This window comes from Python bivittatus, unplaced genomic scaffold (genome assembly GCF_059951505.1).
Source record: "Python bivittatus isolate LINGU-HERP-01145 unplaced genomic scaffold, Pbiv_v1 ctg000850_np1212, whole genome shotgun sequence".
In the NCBI taxonomy this organism is placed as follows: Eukaryota; Metazoa; Chordata; class Lepidosauria; order Squamata; family Pythonidae; genus Python; species Python bivittatus.
The window spans coordinates 43,305,312-43,327,972 of record NW_028277112.1 but is presented as its reverse complement, the minus strand read 5'-3'; the positions used below and the strand labels follow the sequence as shown (position 1 = coordinate 43,327,972).

The 22,661-nt window shown below is 40.3% G+C and overlaps 1 protein-coding gene across 3 annotated transcripts in view; it reads right to left on the bottom strand.

Moving 5' to 3' along the window:
• The window catches only part of JAK2 (Janus kinase 2), a 99,319-nt gene that overhangs the window by 41,418 nt on the left and 35,240 nt on the right, over nucleotides 1–22,661 (bottom strand). For 2 of the 3 annotated variants that reach the window (XM_088130394.1, XM_007431977.4), the window contains 2 exons: nucleotides 19,599–19,849; nucleotides 3,635–3,758 (listed from right to left, as the gene is read on the bottom strand). In XM_088130394.1, coding sequence (XP_087986520.1) covers nucleotides 3,635–3,758; nucleotides 19,599–19,818 — 344 coding nt within the window. In that variant the 5' untranslated portion in view covers nucleotides 19,819–19,849. The remainder of the gene's footprint in view (nucleotides 1–3,634; nucleotides 3,759–19,598; nucleotides 19,850–22,661) is intronic. The other variant, XM_088130395.1, reaches the window with a different exon arrangement.

Genomic DNA, 22,661 nt, shown 5'->3' with positions numbered 1-22,661 from the left:
TGATCTTTGTGATGTGGGTCTGTCCAATAAAAAATCTTCTAGACTGATGCAACTACTTACATTAACTCACAATTATTTTTCAGATATGGATGTATCTGCAGAGTGGCTCTTCAGTCCACACTTTGCTTGCTCAGAGGCTAGTTGTATAATGATGAAAATCCTAATATATTAAAGAACTGCCCTGTTTGGCAACGCACAAGTAAATGATGTGTCAGGGGAAAAAAATGGACATTTTTCTCATGTTCTATATTTCATACTTTTTCTACCACAGCTTGAATTACATTTTGGTATAATTCAATGTTCTAGACCAGTGTTCCTTAAACCGTGGTCCTAGGACTCCTGAGGGTCCCCCAAGACCCTCTCAGAGGTCCTCGAAATCAAAATTATTTCCTAGCCTTGGTTGAAAAATATTACAACAGTAAAATCCCATCAAACAATTGTGAGAAGCGGTAGTGGCAGTGAATGCATCAATTTTAATTTTTAATACAATAAATATAATTCACACAAAGACAGACTATTTTGGGGTCCTCCATAATTTTTAAAAATGAGAAGGGATCCTGAGAGAAAAAAGTTTAAGAAGCATTGTTCTAGACACATCACATATTATTTTTCTTTTTCCTTTCTCATCTCTTTGGAGTGTTTTGGTTTCACTCAATGACATATATAACCATTAAGCCCCACTGCTGTTTAATGCCAAACCTTAATAGGCAGTACCAAATATCCCAGCCCTAATTTTCACACACATAAATTCAAGTTTTGCTTTGATATGAGGCATCTTGGTCTCAACTGGGGAGGAAATTCACCCTCCCCAACTGCTGACTTAATCAGGAGATACAAGAAGCTGCTATAGTCAAACAGAAATAGCAGTTCAGTTGTTAAGACTGCCTGTAGCTACAGGTAGTTCTCGCTTACTGATTGTAATGGGAACCAGCAACTCCATTGCTAAACAACATGGTTGTAAGGTATGATGTCACATGACCCACCAACTTACAACAGCATTTCCAGCAGTCCCAATTGCTGCTGTTAGGCAAATCCCACATAGTCACAGAATCCGTTACCTGATCATCATTTGTGACTTCCTTCCGGCTTCCCCATTGACTTTGCTTGTCGGAAGCTGGCAGTGAAGGTCACAAATGGCAGTCATGTGACTATGAGATGCTGCACAATCTCACCCAAAACAGCATCCCATGTCATACAGTGGGGCAAAAAAGTATTTAGTCAGCCACCAATTGTGCAAGTTCTCCCACTTAAAAAGATGAGAGAGGCCTGTAATTTTCATCATAGGTATACCTCAACTATGAGAGACAAAATGAGAAAAAAAATCCAGAAAATCACATTGTCTGATTTTTAAAGAATTTATTTGCAAATCATGGTGGAAAATAAGTATTTGGTCACCTACAAACAAGCAAGATGTCTGGCTCTCACAGACCTGTAACTACTTCTTTAAGAGGCTCCTCTGTCCTCCACTCGTTACCTGTAGTAATGGCACCTGTTTGACCTTGTTATCAGTATAAAAGACACCTGTCCACAACCTCAAACAGTCACACTCCAAACTCCACTATGGCCAAGGCCAAAGAGCTGTTGAAGGACACCAGAAACAAAATTGTAGACCTGCACCAGGCTGGGGAGACTGAATCTGCAATAGGCAAGCAGCTTGGTGTGAAGAAATCAACTGTGGGAGCAATAATTAGAAAATGGAAGACATACAAGACCACTGATAATCTCCCTCGATCTGGGGCTTCACACAAGATCTCACCCTGTGGGGTCAAAATGATCACAAGAACGGTGAGCAAAAATCCCAGAACCACATGGGGGGACCTAGTGAATGACCTGCAGAGAGCTGGGACCAAAGTAACAAAAGCTACCATCAGTAACACACTATGCCGCCAGGGACTCAAATCCTGCAGTGCCAGATGTGTCCCTCTGCTTAAGCCAGTACATGTCTGGGCCTGTCTGAAGTTTGCTAGAGAGCATTTGGATGATCCAGAAGAGGATTGGGAGAATGTCATATGGTCAGATGAAACCAAAGTAGAACGTTTTGGTCTAAACTCAACTAGTTGTGTTTGGAGGAGAGAGAATGCTGAGTTGCGTCCAAAGAACACCATACCTACTGTGAAGCATGGGGGTGGAAAGATCATGCTTTGGGGCTGTTTTTCTGCAAAGGGACCAGGACGACTGATCCGTGTAAAGGAAAGAATGAATGGGGCCATGTATTGTGAGATTTTGAGTGAACACCTCCTTCCATCAGCAAGGGCATTGAAGATGAAACGTGGCTGGGTCTTTCAGCATGACAATGATCCCAAACACACCACCCGGGCAACGAAGGAGTGGCTTCGTAAGAAGCATTTCAAGGTCCTGGAGTGGCCTAGCCAGTCTCCAGATCTCAACCCCATGGAAAACCTTTGGAGGGAGTTGAAAGTCCGTGTTGCCCAGCGACAGCCCCAAAACATCACTGCTCTAGAGGAGATCTGCATGGAGGAATGGGCCAAAATACCAGCAACAGTGTGTGACAACCTTGTGAAGACTTACAGAAAACGTTTGACCTCTGTCATTGCCAACAAAGGATATATAACAAAGTATTGAGATGAACTTTTGATATTGACCAAATACTTATTTTCCACCATGATTTGCAAATAAATTCTTTAAAAATCAGACAATGTGATTTTCTGGATTCCCCCCATTTTGTCTCTCATAGTTGAGGTATACCTATGATGAAAATTACAGGCCTCTCTCATCTTTTTAAGTGGGAGAACTTGCACAATTGGTGGCTGACTAAATACTTTTTTGCCCCACTGTAACTGTGAGCCAGTCCCCAAGCGCCCGAATCACAATCACATGATCATGGGGATACTGCGACAGCTGCATCTATGAAGACCCGTCCTAAGTACCCCTCGCTCAGCACCACTGTAACTTTGTTTCACAACAAACGAGGACTACCTGTATGCTCTTTTTATTGCCCAGGTGAGTCTAGAGCCATGTAAGGAACCAGAAAATATTATTAGCCCATGAGGCATGCATGCTGCAGGTACTTAAAGAAGGGAGCTCAATTGCAGAAGGAACTCTGAGGCTCCAGGGCAGAGGCAGAGGAGGGTGACATAAGTATATCCAAACATTTTATTCCTGAATAAAAAGGACCATAAAGGTAGCAAGTGGGATCCTCCTATGACCTTCAACTAAACAAGATGCATGCACCAAGCCCTTATCCTGACACACGTGTGTTGGTATGCTTAACCCAACTCCTAAAATATTTCAAGTTGGGTGAAATTAAGTTCCCAGGGTTTTACAGAATCTTAATCAGCCATGATGCCATAAAATCTGAGTGCTTCTGTTGCTCAGAATAGTCAGCAAAGGACTAAAAAGAATGCTGATCTTTCTTTTTATGAAATACTCTTATTTATGCCCATATATTAAAAACTCAGATTAAAGAAACCATTAACTGACAGTGTGATACTCTGATTAAAGTTCCTTCTTTACACATGACTGAAAAAGCCCTTTAAGGTAACATGAATGAAATAAAATGCTGAATCAAACTTCCCCAGAAATATTAGGATTCTTGTTTTCAGGAATAAAACACTGCAATCTCACCCAAAACAATGTCCCATTTACTTCCAATTAAAACTGCAATTAGAATTACCTTATTCGGTAGAGTACAGTGACAGTAGCTGTTCCATCTATTTGGAAGGTGTAATTTGGAGGATACCAACATCGGTCAATCTCATTCATTAGTGCAAACATGTTGTGGTACACAGGCAAGATCCCTGGTAAGGCAAAAGAGAAAGAAAGGCCTCAGTATTTAACAATGGTAATTGGGACCAGTGGTAAAGCACGATGTCAAATGACTGCTCTGCTTAGCGACAGAAATTCTGGCACTTCTGGTTGCTGTTGTTAAGCAAATCACTGCAGGTTGTTACGCAAGGATGGCACGTGGTCGCCATTTGTAACCTCCTACCAGCTTCCCCATTGACTTGCTTGTAGAAAGCTGGCAAAGAAGGTCGCAAATGGTGATCACGTGACCATGGGGACTGTGCAACTGATGTAAGTATGAGGACCAGTCATAAGTACCACTTGTTCAGCGCCGTCGTAAGTTTGAATGGTTGCTGAACAAGTGGTCGTTAAGTAAGGACCACCTGTAAAATCTTTATTACACAGAACTTGCTACTAAGAGATGCTTAACTGGCAGCACCCACAAGGTTTCATGCCTTCTTTGGATTTTAAATCTCAAAAAGACTATCAAGAAAAAAATTAAAAAGCTAATACCGAGATAAAAAGCATTATATTTCAGTAATTCTTTTCAGCAATGTTTAAATAATGTTATACAAACACAATAGATATAAACAAACGCTATAGAGAAAGGGTTGGAGCAGGCTTTCCCTTCAGCAGAAGTTACTATATAACCCCCTTCACCACTGGGTTTGATTTCACAAGTTAAATATATATTCACATGCTAAAAATAGACAAGATAAAATAAATGGAAACTGTTGTGGTGTCTCTCTGCAAAGTAGATGCTCTTTGGCCCAATAGATACTCATCTCAACAGAATGGGAATTGATTTTCAGTAATTTTACAGTCAAGAAATGCACATGCATGCACATACATACACACAGAATCATGCCACTCCAATCTGTTTCAGAAAGTTGGGGAATCCTTGTAACAGCATGGGACAGTTCAGAGCGAGCAAGAAAATTACAAAACTGATCTTCCTCCTTGTACTAGCAAGTTTTAGTATATATAATTGGAGAACAAATTGTTTTTAAAAAATTCAACATTTTTACTTGTGAATATATAGTGCATTGTTTTGAATGGCTTTATTTCTTTAAACCCAATTGCTCAATTATCATCAATGGCAAATAAACACCTTGAAAATTAAAGACCCTTTTTAGAAAGAAGATATGAATTTATACAGTCACATTAGAATTGCTTCTACTTTTTATTTTGCACCTGCAAGATTTTCCCCTCAAAAACCTATCATTGTGAAAAACACAAAAGAATAAACTAGACTGATCTTCTCTTTATTTATAATTTATTTATCATATTTATATAGCCGCCCATCTCACACAAGGTGACTCTGGGCGGCATACAACAATTAAATAATAAATACATAAAAACAATTACACATAAAAAACTGTAAAAACACACAAAACAGGAGGAGATAAAATTAATAAGGGAGCCATCGCAAAATCTCCCTGGTCCCCTGGGAGCCCCAGGCCTGATCACATAGCCAGATCTTGAGGGATTTACGGAATGTTAAGAGGGATGAAGCTAATTGCACTTCTGGGGGGAGAAGTTTCCACAAGGCGGGCACCACAGCAGAGAAGGCCCGCCTCCTGGGAACCACCAAATATAATTCTCTAGCAGATGGGATAGACAGCATGCTTTCTCTGCCAGATCCGATGGGATGGGCAGATGCAATCGGGGAGAGGCGGTCCCTCAGGTAACCTGGCCCCATGCCACGAAGAGCTTTAAAGGTCAAAACTAGCACCTTGAATTGGACCCGGAAGCAAACTGGCAACCAGTGCAGCTCGTGAAGCAGAGGTGTAACGTGTACTGTCCTAGGGGCACACATAACTGGCCACACTTCTGTAAACCACAGAGAGTGCTGGGATCCCCGAGAGGAGAGAGGTCGCATGGGCGCGATCTGATCCAAACCCTCAGCCACCCCTTTATTCCAAGCAGCTACTAAGGTTTCAGATGGACCGTGCAGCAGACCAACAGGAACAACCCCAAGCAACCTCTGGAACCCATCTGGGTCCATCAGTCGCCGGGGCGGACCAATCTAATAGGTCCAGCCTCCCTGCAGTGGATAGTGGTGCTAGGGAATCCCACTGTAATCAGGGCGTGATCTGACCATGACAAGTGGGACACCAAGATCTCCAATTTCAGACCACATAGCCACTGCTCCGACAGGAACATCAGATCCGGTGTACGACCACTGTTCTGTGTTAGGCTCTGGATGATTTGGGATAGGCCCATGGCTGCCATGGTGGCCATGAATTCCCAAGCACCCTCAGATCCCATCCCTAGAGAAGGCAAATTGAAGTCCCCCAAGACCATAAGCTTGGGGAACTCCACTGCCAACCCAAGAAGGGTGTCAAGGAGCTCAGGTAGGGAAGTTGCTGTGCAGCAGGGAGGCCGGTACAACAGCAGCAATCCCAACTGATCCCTAGAGCCCAACTTGATGAACAGGGTCTCACATCCGGTGACCTGCGGTATAGCACCCCTGAAGGCTGTAAGAGATTTCCGGATGACAATTGCCACACCTCCACCCCTACCTGGACTCTCAGCTGATGCCACACTCAAAACCCAGCTGGGCATAATGCTGTGAGGGCTACCCCCCCTGAATCCAGCCAAGTCTCAGTGATGCATGCCAGGTCACCCTTCTCATCCGTGATTAAATCACTGATGAGGGATGCCTTATTACAGACTGACCTGGCATTTAGAAGCAGCAGCCAGAGACCAGAGCCTCTAAAGGTCTGCTCACAGGGTACCAGGGCTGAGACTGAGGAACTGGAACACAAAACCAGCAACAAACAACGGTCCTGCGGTCCCCGGGAATGGCCTGCTCCCCGTCTCCCACCATATTTCCCCATGCCCATCACAATATTTTGGCCTACCCCCATCCCCCCAACAGCAGCCCCATCCCTACATCAACGCCCCTCAGTTCCCAAAACTGGGGAGCATCCGCTGTCCTTACCAGCCATACCTGGGAGTGGAGCTGGGCACCCCGAGGCTCTTCAGCTTAATCGCACTCAGAGCCATCAGAGCCCAGCAACCACCTCCCCCACTTCCTTCCCACAGCCTCACACACAAACATACAAAGGGGTCCCTCCCTTGCTGCTCCCACCAGCAGGCAGTGGGCACCCTACCCATTCACCCTTCATCAAAGTTCTCCTCTGACTCTCACCCAGAGAGAGGATCAACACATCCAAACCCACTCCCGCTCCCACACACCCCACTCAGCATCCAGGACCTCCTACCCTACTGCTCCCACCAGCTGGCAGAGGCTCCAACCATTCACCCTCCCACCAAGCCCACCTCTGGCTCTCACCCAGAGAAATGTTCAATATCCAATGGGAAGCCCACAGTCCAGCTCCCAGGCACTTCACCATTAAATGGGAGTAGTGGTGTTTTCCTCTTCTTCTTGAGGCTACCAGAGGGAAGCAGAAAGGCCTCCACAGAGGAGGGGGGCCTACAGCTGTCTGCCACTCCATTGCAATCCCCCTCACCTGCCTAGCCCCCGCCCACACCTCCAGAGCCCCAGCGTTTATGGCAAAGTATGATACTGAACTGAGAAACAGAGGATTCAAATGTCAATCCTACAGACAGATCAAGACCTGTCAATCTGCCATCTCAAAATCTAAAATTCACAGACCACTGTATTTTATTCTTCCAATTTGCATTTTTTCGAAATACTTTTGAAATACTTTCAACTAGAAAGCTAGGCTCTAATGCTAACATAATAACTTGAAATAATGAAATGATCTGAGGAGGCCCTTGAATTCATCTGCAGATCCTCCTGTCCATTCTATTTGAAGGCCCTAGAATCAAGATGAGTTCACCTACTCCTAGCATTAAAAGGCTTTTCCAGACACAACCATATGTTAGGATGGAGATATGCATCTGTTTATATATTTTAACTGCAAGTTGCTTTGGAAACCAGTTCTAGCTGATGCGTGGATATAATTAATTCATTACAAATAAGTCGTATTTATGAATGTTTCTTCCCATTCCTTGCAAAGGAGCCAAAGTAGCTACAAATTATGCTAAGAGTATCTGAAGTTCTGATATGAAGGCGGATAGTATGCACTTATTTACATTTTTTTTCACTGTTCTGCTCTTTCATTGTCTTGGTATCCCTCTAGGGTAGTTCACTATCTTGTCTAACAGTTGTAACTTCAGATGGATATGGAATAATGGAAAGGGACTAGTCCTTACATATCATACACATACCTGAGGAGCTGGTAAGAATGCAAAATATTCTGAGCCTGAAACATTCTTACCTCAAAGCAGCTGTTTCCTTAGTATTCTGAACAAAAGTCAAAATATGTGTGTTCTGAGAGTTTTGTCTCAAGCTCTATACACCCACAGTATAGCTTCCTTGTTTTGATTGAGAATAAGTGCTTTGCTGTTAGTTGGAAGCACAGCCTACATACTGCTGCCAGCAGTTTGCAGGATAGTTTCATGATGTGCTTTAACATCCTCATGTAAAGTGCTTTAGCATCCTCATAGAAAAATATCTTCAGTACTCCCTTCCCTACTGATGCAGGCATGAGTCCTCAAACTTTAAGTGCTCCTGGACTACATAGCCCTTGGATTTGCAGGATACCTGCTTTGGAGGTGCTGGGTTGACTTTTGGTTCCCTGGGTCATCACCACCAGACCTGTGAACCCCATTCCAGACAGGCATCTTCATCTCCTGACCCTTCCAACAGCCTCTGGATTTCTAACAAAAGAATGAGCTAACTAGGTGAGCAGTCAGCACAGCTACCTTCTCCACCTGTGCTGGAAGAAGAGCCCCTCCCTTAGCCAACGTGACTGATGCTGCTGCAAGAACAAGTATCTTGAAAACTCTACGCCCATGTGTCACCACTGCTACGTGAGTTGTATTGTCAGCTGGTTTCCAAGTGCAATTCAAGGTGCTGGTTATTACCCATAAAGCCCTGTATGGCATAGGGTTGGATATCTGAGGGACAGCTTGTCTCCAATTGTTTCTGCCCACCCAGTATGTTCCAGCAGAGTGGGTGCCCTTCAGGTTCCCTCTATTAAACACTGTCATATTGTGGGACTGAGGAAGCGTGCCTTCTCTGTCGTGACCCCCACCCTCTGGAACAGCATCCCCAGTGATAAGGACAGCACCCTCTCTCTTCTAGGGTTCCAAAAAGCTCTTAAAACCTGGCATTGGTCCCAGGACTGCGGTTAAGGTATTATTGTATTTTTGGAACCCCGGTTTTGTTTTGTTTGATTTGTGTTGCTTTTAAGATCATTTTAATCTAGGCTGTCTGTGTGGCTTTATGTTTATCTCTTTTTATGGATTTTTTGGTTTTGTATGCTGCAAGACCATCAGAGTTGGGGCAGCTGGTAGCCTCTACCTCCCTTTCCTCCTCCATCTCTGCCAGTGGACTTTTTTGTAAACAATATCTTTATTAAAGTTTTACATAGATAAAAGTTAATACAGAACTAAAAAAGGTATACAACCAAAAAAGAGAAAGAGAGAGAAAAGGAAAGGAAAGGAAAGGAAAGGAAGACATAAAAAGTGACTTCCCCCTTCCTACAAACAAGTATAAACATTTGTAATAACTTAACACATTCTCTGCTATTACAGAAAAAAACCTTCCCATTTCTCATCCCTTAACAAAAGCCAAACTATTAAAAATTCATCAAACTTACTCAGCAAAAGCATTAAGAGTACCAGTAATAATCTATATATTTTAACCTTAGACAAATAAATCCATTATGCATTTTGACTTACAACTTTCTCTAATAAGTAAAACACCAAAGATTTATCCCCATAGGTGTAGAAAATACCAATAATAACAACATATACTGTATATCTTAAACTAAATCAAATAGGTCCCTTTTAGATTCTAACCTATAATTTTCTCTAACAAACAGGACATAGAAAGTTGATCCCCTTATGAAAAAATCTTTAAATCCTTGTCTTACAGTCCTAGTTAAAAAAAAAAAAATCCAATAATAACAACCCAAAATCACAACTTATACAATTTAACTATGATCAAATAAGTCCACTTTGAGCTCCTTTTTCTTCTTTTTAAGATGCTTAATCTTCAGTCGCTTCTTCAAATAAAATCCCACATGATGATCTCTTATCATTTTCTCCCTATTTTCAGGAACAACTTCAGAAATTTAATACTCTTCTGTGGGTCCAAAATAAGATAACTCTCAAGTCATTCTTCTGATTTATAATCTGGATGTCCCCTTTAATTGTTAAAACATCAACCAGTATAACTTATAGGCCAATGCAGCTTCTTTCTCCATGTCATTCTTATAGTCAAACATTTTTAAGTCCCTTTTCAAATCCACAACCTCTTTTTCCATTTCTTCCATATCTCTTTTATAGTCTGGCAATTTTTTAAAATCCTTTTTAAGATCCCTATGCAAATCATCCTCAGCCTCTGTTTTATCCAATAGAATCTTTTCTTCTTCTATAACCTGTGTTAACTCCACTTTGAAAGTCAAATCAAAAAATTTTTAAAAATAGGTCCTGAACACATTGTTCCCAAGCCAACTCAAATTCTTCTATAGTAAAGTAATATGCCTCCATTATGTTAGTAAGTATCTTCTCCTTTATTTGCTCTCCGGTTCCCTCTAGTTAACCTTTAAAGCCCAGTCTTATCTTTTGTTTATTTTCAGAGTCAAAACTTTTTCACAGTAAGGTTTCTTATAGTTAATTCCAAAATCATCAGCTTTTTTATAAAATTTAAAACAGTCCATAAAAACTATTCTTTCAGATCCATCTGGCCCCTTAACTGTCCACAGTCAACATTCTAAACCCCCTTTTGTTGTTTCAAAAATTGAAATTCTTCTTTTTAATCTTTAAACTTACTTGATTTTTCTTTCTTCAAGGATAGAAGGAAATTCTCCTGATGTGCAGCAACTTGCCCTTCAGAAGGTTTTTAATTTCCAAATAATTGATAATAAGTAGTTTCCATTGTCAATTAAAAGAGGAAGTATGAGCAAATCTAATGTCCTTTTTAAGACTCCAAACTGTGGCTTACGGTCAATGTTTCCTGTGACTCCCAGATTCCATTGAAGATCACTAATTTGTGATCTCTTCACAGGGAGCCTCTGTAAGGAGTATTTGTGGGTAATTCAGTCATTTCCAGACTCCAGAGATGGTTCCGAAGAGCCGAATCCTTCGCTGGCTCCTCTTGTCCGCCACAGCTGTCAGATCCGCAAAAACGGAGCCATCTTCAGTCTGCCATTGCTCCCTTGGAAGTGCCAGTAGACCTTCTTAATCCTCCCTCTGACACTATTTTTACGAGTCATGGTTTTGGGGAGTAGGTTTTTTGTTTTTACCAGGTAGAGGTAGAGTGTAACAAAGTAAAGCCAAACAACTTACTGCTAAATGACATGGGAGAAACAGGGTGAGGTCCTGAGGCAGACCACTCAATACCAGTAGAGCTCCAACCACAGTCCTGTCCAGTCACAATCATTCACAATCATTCTCTTTCTCCAGCAGTAGTACAGAATCTACAAATGCTCTTTGTTATTGTATTATGTGGTTAAGCACAGTGCATTCGGAAAGTATTCAGACCTTCACTTTTTTCAATTTTGTTATGTTGCAGCCTGATACTACAATCGTTCAAATTCATTTTTTTTCTCATTAATCTACACTCAGTACCCCATAATGACAAAGTGAAAACAGAAGTTTAGAAATGTCTGTAAATTTATTACAAAGGAAAAACTGAAATACCACATTGGCATAAGTATTCAGACCCTTTGCAACAACACTTGAAATTTAGCTCAGGTGCCTCCCATTTCTCTTGATCGTTCCTGAGCTGTTTCTACACCTTGACTGGAATCCACCTGTGGTAAATTAAAGTGATTGGATATGATTTGGAAAGGCACACACCTCTCTATAGAAGGCCTCACAGATGACAATGCATACCGTGCCAGAGCAAAAGCCATGAGGTCAAAGGAACTGCCTGCAGAGCAAGGCACAGATCTGGGGAAGGCTACAAAAAAATTTCTGCTGCACTGAAGGTTCCCAAGAGCACAGTGGCCTCCATAATTCTCATGGAAGACGTTTGACACAACCAGGACTCTTCCAAGAGCTGGTCGCCCGGCCAAACTGAGCAATCAGGGGAGAAGAACCTCAGTAAGAGAGGTGACCAAGAACCCGATGGTCACTCTGACTGAGCTCCAGAGATCCTGTGTGGAGATGGGACAAAGTTCCAGAAGGACAACCATCACTGCAGCCCTCCACCGATCTGGGCTTTATGGCAGAGTGGCTAGATGGAATCCTCTCCTCAGGGCAAAACACAGGAAAGCCTGCTTGGAGTTTGCAAAAAAGCACTTGAAGGACTCTCAGACTCTGAGGAACAAGATTCTCTGGTCTGATGGAACCAAGATTGAACTGTTCGGCTTCAATTCTAAACATTATGTCTGGAGGAAACCAGGCACTGCTCATCACCTGCTCAATACCATCCCAACAGTGAAGCATGGTGGTGGCAGTATCATGCTGTGGGGGTGTTTTTCAGCAGCAGGGTCTAGGAGACCAGTCAGGGTTGAGGGAAAGCTGAATGGAGCAAAGTACACAGATATCCTCAATGAAAACCTGTTCCACAGCGCTCAGGACCTCAGACTGGGCCAAAGGTTCACCTTCCAACATGACAACAATCCTAAGCACACAGCCAAGACAACACAGGAATGGCTTAGGGACAACTCTGTGAATGTCCTAGAGTGGCCCAGCCAGAGCCCCAAACATCTATGAACCCTACTGAACATCTCTGGAGAGACCTGGAAATGGCTGTCCACTGATAGTCCTCATCCAACCTGATTGAGCTTGAGAGGATTTGCAAAGAAGAATGGCAGAAAATCCTCCAATCCAGGTGTGCAAAGCTTGTCGCGTCATACTGACAAAGACTCGAGGCTGTAACTGCTGCCAAAGGTGCGTCAACTAAGTACTGAGTAAGGGGTCTGAATACTTAAGTACATGTGATATTTCACTTTTTTTTCTTTTTAATAAATTTACAGACTTTTCTAAAATTCTGTTCTCACTTTGTCATCATGGGGTACTGAGTGTAGATTAATGAGAGAGAAAAATAAATTTAACGATTGTAGTATCAGGCTGCAACATAACAAAATTGAAAAAAGTGAAGGGGGTCTGAATACTTTCCGAATGCACTCTAAGTTTTACTTTGACCAAGCACTCCATGTACTATATCAAGCCACAGCCCTAGTGCAAACAACAAATACTCAAATGCTTGAAATGACTGAGCTATGGGTAGGCACAGCATCAGACTTTATATGAGACGTAACAGTAATGATGGGTTTGCATGACCAGCCCTTCAGCATATGGAGAATTTTACTTCCAGTGGCTGCTTATCCCCAACTATAAATCCCCTCAAGTGCATGACCCTAACCTTCAGCAAGCAGGAAGAGCCTTTGCTACATCACTGATATAAGGAGGTAACCCTGGGAGTGTGTACACTACACCCTAACATAGGCATGCAGTTCACTATAGATATTTGGTCCAATCAAAAAAGAGCACATATATCTTACCTCTCTCTCACAACTACTGGTGAGGATCAATCATAATATCTATCCTGTGCACATTTATACAGTTTAGCCTCATATGTTTCCAGATGTGCATATCACATTTTAATCTCTACAGTTATTTCAAAACCTAAACAAAGAACACATCTACTTCTTACTCATTAGTGCTTTTAAAATCTTATTCTTCTCTCTTAACTGTTTTCCCCATTTCAAGTTAAATTTTTACTGTTCTAGAAGCAAAATTCTTCTGTAATATGTGAGCAGACTATTATTATAAATACAGAAATTATATTCATAATTTTTGTATTTATAATATATTTAATAATTAAAATAATACAATGATTTATAGTTTCAATAATAAGTTAAACATCCAGATACTGAAATGAAGTACACTAATGTATTGGTTACATACTTTGGACTTTTCCCTTGAGCAGAAATTCTGCATACCAATTGTTTTTCTAGACACAGGTTACCATGTAGTTGTTCACCAAATGTTTTATCTAATCATTATATGTCAGTACCATGATGTCACAATTCTAACGTAAATGTAATTATTCCTCTTTACCTATTAAGAAGTGAAAGCTAGCAGACCTTGAAGTAGTGAACTATAGGAATTACCACGTTGCATAAGAAGTGTTTGGCAATCCAGATGATTAAACAAATCAGATAATGGATATTAAAAGAAAGATATGAAATGAATTCATACAGTCTGGGTAAATAATGCCAAAAACTAATCAGCACAGTGTTTTGGGATATCAAAACAGTGGAAGTCTGAAAAAGCATGATTTAAGATGATAAATGTGAGATGTAAAGAGCTGCAGGACTGTGTTATCTGAACTTGAAAATATAATATTTTCACATCAGTCAGTACACTTATATACATAGGTTTAAGCAGAATATTTTGAGTTACCTTGGAATATGTATACTTAAGCTTTTTCAGGGTATGTTTGAATGACTGAACTTTTTATGAGCAACATTTATGAATCCAAATATAGGGGATAGCAGATATTACCAAGAAGATAATATTTAAACACACTATTAATATAATCCAATTATGGGATAGTTTGCTTAGAGAGGTGTGTAAAGACTTGTGAGTTTTAGACTATTTTGGCCAGAATGGTCCAAACAACCCATTTTCAACTCAGACTAACAGTTTCAAACTTCAAGTGGAATTATTTTAAACTCAAAACATGTTTGGCATGCCTGTACCCCTATAGTACTGGTTTGTTATCAGTGATGCAGCCAAGCAATGCAACAAGATTTTTTTTTACAAGAAGAAAAAGCTAACAGGGTTTATTTTAGTATCTCAATTCTCACATTCTGCTTTATAATAACATAAAAAGGGAGAAATTCAATGTACTGTATACTATAATAACTTAAAATGATAACTGAATTATGATCCAATGAAAACATTTAGATGTACATTTTGCTACAGACAGTTAATTGGAAGTCAAAAGTTTCCATTATACTTAATTACAATCAGGGGACACTAAATGAAACCATTACAGCATGATTTAAATATAAAGCCATTTCAGGGTTTTTTCCCCTGATCTTCACCTCTTCAATATGCAGATGATACCCAGTTATACATCTCAACCCCAGACTGACCAGACAAAGCTGTCAAGATTTTGTCCAAGTGTCTTGAGGCCATGGAGGACTGGATGGAGAGGAATGGGCTTAAATTCCACTGTGGCAAGATTGGGTAGCTATGGGTTTTTGGATTCCCTAGGGCCAATAATGTGTCATCTTTAGTTTCTTTGGGACTGGTGCACAATTTGGGAGCCTTCTTGGACTCACAGTTCCTGCTGAAGGAGCAGGTGGAAGCTGTGGCTAAAAAGACTTTTGCAGAAATCCATATTGTGCAGTAATTGTGCCCTTCCCTTGACTGTGAGGCCCTTCAGACAGTCACTCACACTTTGATCACTAAACAAAAGAACTACTGCAATGCAGCCTACTTGGGGCTATCCTTGAAAACCACTTGGAAGCTGCAACTAATCCAGAGTGTAGTGGCATGGGCAATTTTGGGTATATCTCATCAGGCCCATGTAACAGTTTCGCTCCATGAGCTGCACTGGTTACCAATGCAATTCAAGTACTAGTTATTGCCAATAAGCCCTTTGTGGCATAGGACCTGCTTATCTAAAGGACAATCAGTTTTCTATGGCTTCTGCCTGGGCTGTACAATCAGCTAGAACTGGTATGCTCCAGGTCCCATCCAACTGAAGGAGCCTGGGAAACATATCTTCTCTGTCAAACCATCTGTCTTCTGGAATACAAATCAGCTCTGAAAATCTGGCTGTTTCTCCAGGGCTATAATGGGTAATGGGTCCTACACGGCTGATTGTCACTTAATGGTTGTTTTTCTTCCAGCTTTTTATGGGGGGGACTTGTATTGTATTATATTACTGTTTTTAATGTATGTTGCCTAGAGTTGGGTGACCTTATAAGCTATTTAATATTTAATAAATTATAAATCTTAAAATTTTTAATATTCATGGGCATGAATATTAAATAATTAGCATTTCATTATTTTTTCTGGATCATTCTATTCTTTTTAAATTAAAAACCATCAAAACTCTGTGACACTTGATCTATGAGAAGGCAGTAACCAACACAACTGGATCAAATTTCATGAGGACCACTTCAGATCTGGTTAAGATACCAAGATTAAAATACCTTGTACTAATGCTATTTGGTAAATATTTTTACCAAATGTTCATATTGGGGAAATTTAACCTATCTGATTTCTGCCAGCCACACAATTCTGAAAAAGAGGAGAATGCTTACTACTACTAATAGAAAACTACAAATACTAAATTTTTACTAATCCTAGAATTTTCTGATAACATTGCTCACTGGATTCAATATATACTATCTGTAGCTATGCAACCTGCCCCTCTCCTCCTGTATATGTATTTTGCAGAAATTTTAATATGGAACCAAGTATCAATTCAGAAGCAGAAAAGCTTTCTGGTGCTAAGATTATGTATCTGGGATGAAAACCAAGTCAGACAGAGGATTAAGATATGTCTGTGACCTTTAGCATTCTTGCCATCCCACAGCTCATAGCCAAATAGTTTCACTTACTGCTTTCTGTATCAACAGCCAAAGTTAGCAAATCTTGTTTTTACAATGCAAACAATGTTATCTTGTTAGTTCTTTTAGTCAGTTACCTGCAGCCAAAATGGTAAATCAGGGCCGCTCCATTAAAACAAACAAAAAAGGAAGGTACTCTTGTTCACTTTAAACATAAAATACAAATATAATCCAACTTGAAAAATTAGCCCTATTTGTAGGCATCTGCCTGCAGTATTTTACGATTTGAAGTGTGGAATGTAAGTGGGCATACATATGAATTCTGTCCTCTAGCTCTCCACTTACTCATCAGCTTTTATGGAGGTGAACACAAAAGATTATTTACAATAAGAAATCTGGATAAATTGGGATTGTAAATGTATTAAGTTAAACATATTTACAAACCACTTTTAGAACTTATCAGAGAATATGCAAATACATTATGCAGGAATACTGGGGGCTAAGCTTGTCTGCACTCCTTATCTTCTCTATATTTTATCTCTCTACGTGTGGGAATCGGACCTACTGTCATACCCCTATTGCTCTTCTTCTGCCAGGGAAACACACACTGAAGGACAAAAGCAAGGATATTCTTCCAGCATGAAGCCAAATTCTCTCAGGAGAATTTGGCTTGGAATCACACGCCAATAGTGGGCAGGACCCAAGCCATAGAACATTATATTCAATCACACATGCAGCCATTAGGCCTGAAAACAACCATCCATGATGGTAAGGTTCAACCATTATATTAAACCAATATCCATCAAATCACATCATGGCTTACCGCAATGTATGAAAACAGTCAATGTGATGTAAGACAGCAAGAGATTAATTCAGTTGCCATGTCATACCACGTCTTACTAAAAGCATACTTTACAACCCAAAACTGGTCTGAATGTCTAAGCAGGAAAAATATGATTCATGCATGTTTGTCTACACAAATTCATTCCTGTCACCAGGGTAAAGCAGTCAAATTATTATTTTCATATAATTTGACACATGGTCCAAAGTGAACTGCTATTTACAAAGTTATGATGGTATATAGATGGAGCAGTAATATGACTTACAAGTCAGCCATAAAGTTATTTCTTGTATATATTGATATCAGTATTTTAAACATAGAATCTTTGCCAGATTAAAGCTATCAGTGCTTCAAATTAGTTCTGCAAGAGTGCTTCAGAAGACAGGATTGTGAGCACAGCATTCGTCTGCAACTACAAGCAGCCATATATGTCTCCCGGATGACAAAGCTACAATGGAAATCTCCATGCAACAGCTGCATAATCTAAGCAACCCCCCACCCCCCAGATGGTTGCTTTAATAAACTGCAGACAAGCACCGTGTTCATGGTCCCAGGTGTTTCAAAAGCTGCTATCAATTACTCACAGGATAACAAAGATGGCTGATGCTATCCTCAAAAATGATTTTTGGAAGTAACCATTAAGATCATGTATCACTGCATGAGTTAAATTACTTTTTAATCTATTTGACATATGATAATTTAAAATGAAGGACCTATGCCATCACATAGCAGTGAAACCCTGACTGATTAAGTAATATAAAGGTTTTTCCCCCAATCCTCTAACAAGATTCCTTTAATCCATTAAATTAGTAAATCTAATCAATAAAAAGAGAGAAAATTAGCTTGGCAGGATTTATTTTTTACAAATCCATGCTACTTTCTTCACTGTTATAAAGAAGCTTAACAATTGACTATTTTATCATCTTAGTTTCATTGTTGCTTTCAATCACACTGACAATGCCATAATTTCTTGGTCTTTTTTTTTCCATTCTGAAATGAAAATATTTTTTCATCTCCATTTCATGAAGCTTTTCTATGCTTTTTCTCAAACCTAAGCATACTTAAATAAGAAGCCATACAGAAAATACACCACAGCATATAACATTCTAAAAATGGGATTCCAATAGCTATAGTCTTGAATTATGGCACTATGTTCTACAATAAAAAAGTTTTTTTTTTTTAAAAAGGAGCCAAATATTTTAGCAGAGATGGGGTGGGGGGGAGGTCACCTGCTACTAGAATAAAGTAGAATCCCACACTTTAAACCATCCATTCTCAACATTTTTGCCCTGGAGGAACCTTTGAAATAATTTTCAAGTCTCAGGGAACCCCTGCATAAAAATTACTGTATCTACAGCTCACTGTGTGTTAGTGTGATCAGTAAGCTGAGTTGCAGCACATAAAAATTCCCACCGCTGTGAGTGCTAGCATTCTGCAGTGCACAAACTTTAAAAGGTGATGTTTATTATTATTTTTTTTAACCATGATCTCTCATGGAAGCCCTAATAACCTCCTGTGGAACTCTAGAGTTCCAAGGAACCCCAGTTCAGAAAGGCTGCTTCAAACATTGCCACAATTTCTAAGCAGCCTAAGATGGATAAAGGCACCAGCAACAACTCCAGCTCTTTTTACTTTTCTCTGGAAGGCATCCACGGAATTTTCCATAGGAACATATTAATTCTTTATTCAAATGTAATATGTATCTCCAAATTACAGTTCAGAGATACATAAATGAGTTCCCCTTTCCTCCTTTGGCATGATCAATATAACTCGCTATTTTATTTTAACATTGTACGTAAACTTTCATTAGTCTTAACCATGGTTTACTGAAATCACAATTTATGAAGTTGTACTATAAAGAAGCCATATACAGGTACTCCCCAATTTAAGAATGAATTCCATTCCCAAGGTCTGTCCTTAAGTCAAATTTGTATGTAAGTCAGAACAGTATTATTGTATAATACTATATAAGTAGTATTGTGTAATGAACTTGAATCATTGTGTGTTTAACTTGAATTTTGCTACAATAGGCTCTGTTCTTAACTATGGGTCGTTCTTAAACTTGGTGTTCTTAACCCAGGGACTACCTGAAGTACATTTGAACTCAGTATTGTGACTGAACTGTGGATAAATTAGAAACCAAATTCTTCTGCTGACTATTGCCAGAGAAGACAGGGGAAATGGGAGTCTTTGGGAATCAGATGGTGTACAAACTGAAGAGAGAGGGAGAGGGAGAGGGAGAGAGGGAGAGAGAGAGAGAGTGAGCGAGCGAGCGTGAAAGAGAGAGAATAAATACAAAATTTGTCTGAATAACATGAGTTACTATTGCATATTGAAAAGAGAGGGTCTATTCCAGGAGTTGAACACATCATTCATTTGGTCCAGAGAAAGCACAAAACAAAACAAAAAATGCAATTTTGTTTCTTGCTGAATCTCAACAAAGGAAGACAATATATTTGTAGTAATTAAAAAACTTGTGTTCTTACCGCAAGCCTTACAGGCAGCAACACAGATTTCTTCTGCAACATACTCTCCAACTGGAAACTGTAGATAGTCACCTTCTGTCTTTCCTGGACAATTATAAAGGTAAATTCGAAACAGCTGTTCTGTCTGTCTGGAAATGGTAGAATTTCCAACAATGCCACCATTTTGGTGAATAGTAGATGATACTGTTCCTTCCATATCTGTCATTGTTAGTAAGGCCATGGTAACTTTACATTCTGTTCAGCACATCTGCCTGCAAGAAATTAAAAGTTATAAAAAGAGCATCTAAATATTTTGCATTACTTGGGATTGTCAGAGAAGATGCAATTTGATACTCCTGAATTTAGACTGAATAAATGAAACATTTAAAAGATTCTATAAAATTTAAACTGATGATCTAAGGGAGAACTTACTTTATGTGCCTCTTAACTTCTATGCCAAAAAATATGCTTTGTTTTAAAAATATAAGAACCAAAACAGAACTTATAAAACATAATTCTTCTATTCAACCTGCACCATGCTCATAACCATTTAATAACTTACTTGTTTTAGAATACAGCTAGAAGACAGTAAAGATATCATCTTCAACATGCAGAAAGAAAGCTTGTTGAAAGCTTTACAGGTAGTCCTTGAGTGACCACAACGGTTAGGGTTAGGGAGACTTACAACCGGTCCTTGAAGTTGCAGCCATTCCAGCACCTCCGCAATCACATGATTGCAATCTGGGTACTTGGCAACCAGTTTGCACTTATGACTGGTTGCAAGCACCCCACAATCACATGATCGCCATTTGCAACCTTCCCTACTGGTTTCCCCCAAGCAAAAGTCAATGGGAAACCAGCAAAGAAAGTCGCAAGTCGCTGGGTTAAGTGTCCACCCCCTTTCTTCACTTGCACATACCCTGTGCCCTCCTTCCCCCCTTTGTTTGCACATACCCCACATTTTCTTTCCTCAGTCTCTCTGCACTTGCACACACCCCACACCTTCTTTCCACAGCCTCCCTGCGATCGCCACATGCACACACACACCCTGCACCCTCTTTCCCCGGCCTCCTTGTAATCTCACACACCCACACACACACGTATGTACTCCATGCCCTCCTTCCCTGGCCTCCCTGTGATCACACCCACCCCACGCCCTCTTTCCATGGCCTCCCTGTGATCGCATGCACCCTGTGCCCTCATTCCCCAGCCTTTCTGAGCTTATGCTGCACTAAACACCCCCTCCCCCAACTCACATGCAGCCTGCGCTGGGCCTCCCAGGGCCTCCCCCACCCCCTTTCAGCACCTCTACACTCCTTACCTGGGACTCCCTCCACTTCCCACTTAACACTGGTGCATCTTGGGTTACAATGACAACTGACAACAGTAAAGAAAGGAAACCAACCTCAAAACTTCTGAAATGTTGTTCTGTAGCCTGTGTGTATGTATATACATTATTTGTATATACACACACACACACAAAGTCATACTTCAGAAGTTTTCAAGGCTGGAAAAACCTTGTGCATTTGGTTGCTGAAATATCTAAATAATAATCCAGCAAAACATTTTTTCTCTTATTTTCTTCCTTTTTCTCATGAAGTACAACTAAATTAGCCTTTTCAAGAAAATGGCTACCTTTCTTTTTAAACAAATTGTGCTAATTTGTAGGAAAAGGCTAAATAAGCCTCCAAGCATACAGCCTTGTATTATAACAATACGTTTAAAAGAGATGGTTAAACCAAGGTCCTAAGGAGAATTTGTCCTAAATATTTGGATTTAGTTTATTTGGGGGAACGTCCAGCATTCCAAAGATATATTCTCTCTCTTTGAAGCTCCAAGTATTTAACTTATCTGATGATACAGTTTTATAGGATCACTGTCTCTCATTTGACCTTCTGAGTAATCCGTGGCAAATAGTGCTTCCTATAGTAGAGAACCAACTTCTCAAAAGACTAAATCCAGCAAAATGTAAATATACATGTCCTGATACCACATGGTAACTGAGAAAAGAGATCACTACTGAATTTCTAAAATCCAACCACACTTAACAGAAGTGTATCTTCAACACCCGAGTCCGTTTGCAGCACCAAAATCAAAACAAAGCAAATCAAGACCAACAGGACTTTGGAGACTGACGCCTTGCTACATTTGAGAAGAGAGCTGGGATTTGCTGCACCAGGATGTCCTGAATGACTGTGGTTATTGCTTCATCCCCTGCAGAAATATTAAGCAACTTTGCCAAAGGCATAAACTTTGCCAAAGTCAAAAATCTGGCACCCTAACGAGAGAATAATACAAGGCCATTTCAACCTTCAAAGCAATACAGGCAGTCCTCGACTTACAACCACAAGAGGGACTGGGAAATTCATCGTTAAGCAGTGCGGCCATTAAGCAAGGCATCACGTGACCGCACCTGATTTTATGACATTTTTTGTGGCAGTTAAGCAAATCACCAGGGTCATTAAGTGAATCACATAGTCATTAAGTAAATGATGCGGTTGTTAAGCAAATCACATGGTTCCCCATTGATTTTGCTTGTTGGAAGCCAGCTGGGAAGGTCACAAATGGTGATCATGTGACCCCAGGATGCTATAACTATTGTAAATACATGCCAGTTGCCAAGCGCCCAAATTTTGATCATGTGACTGCAGGATTGATGTAAAAATTAAAGATTGAGCTAATGCAAAGATGGATTACTCCACAGGCCTTTCTCTGAGTCAGCCCTGCAGCACAGACTCAGTGATTTGTTGATTACTGGGCAGCTGATTAGGAAGATTAGCTTTCTAGAGGGGAGGAAGAATAATTTTACTGGAAAAAGCCTAAGTTTTTCTCCCCTTGCTAAATATTCTAGTTTTCTGCCACCATTTGCAGCAATGAAGCTTCCCTTTCATCACATTATCCTTGAAAACACTGCTAACAGAAGGAAACCTTCTGCTTTCTTTTTTTCCATCATCCCAGTAAAGATAAATAGCTTCCTGCTGTTGTTAGCACAGGGAGCTAGTTACATTGAGCAAGGTTACTGGAAAGAAAGGAAAAATATGGTTACCCCCTCCAGGTATGTACATCAAGATCACTGTGAACAAG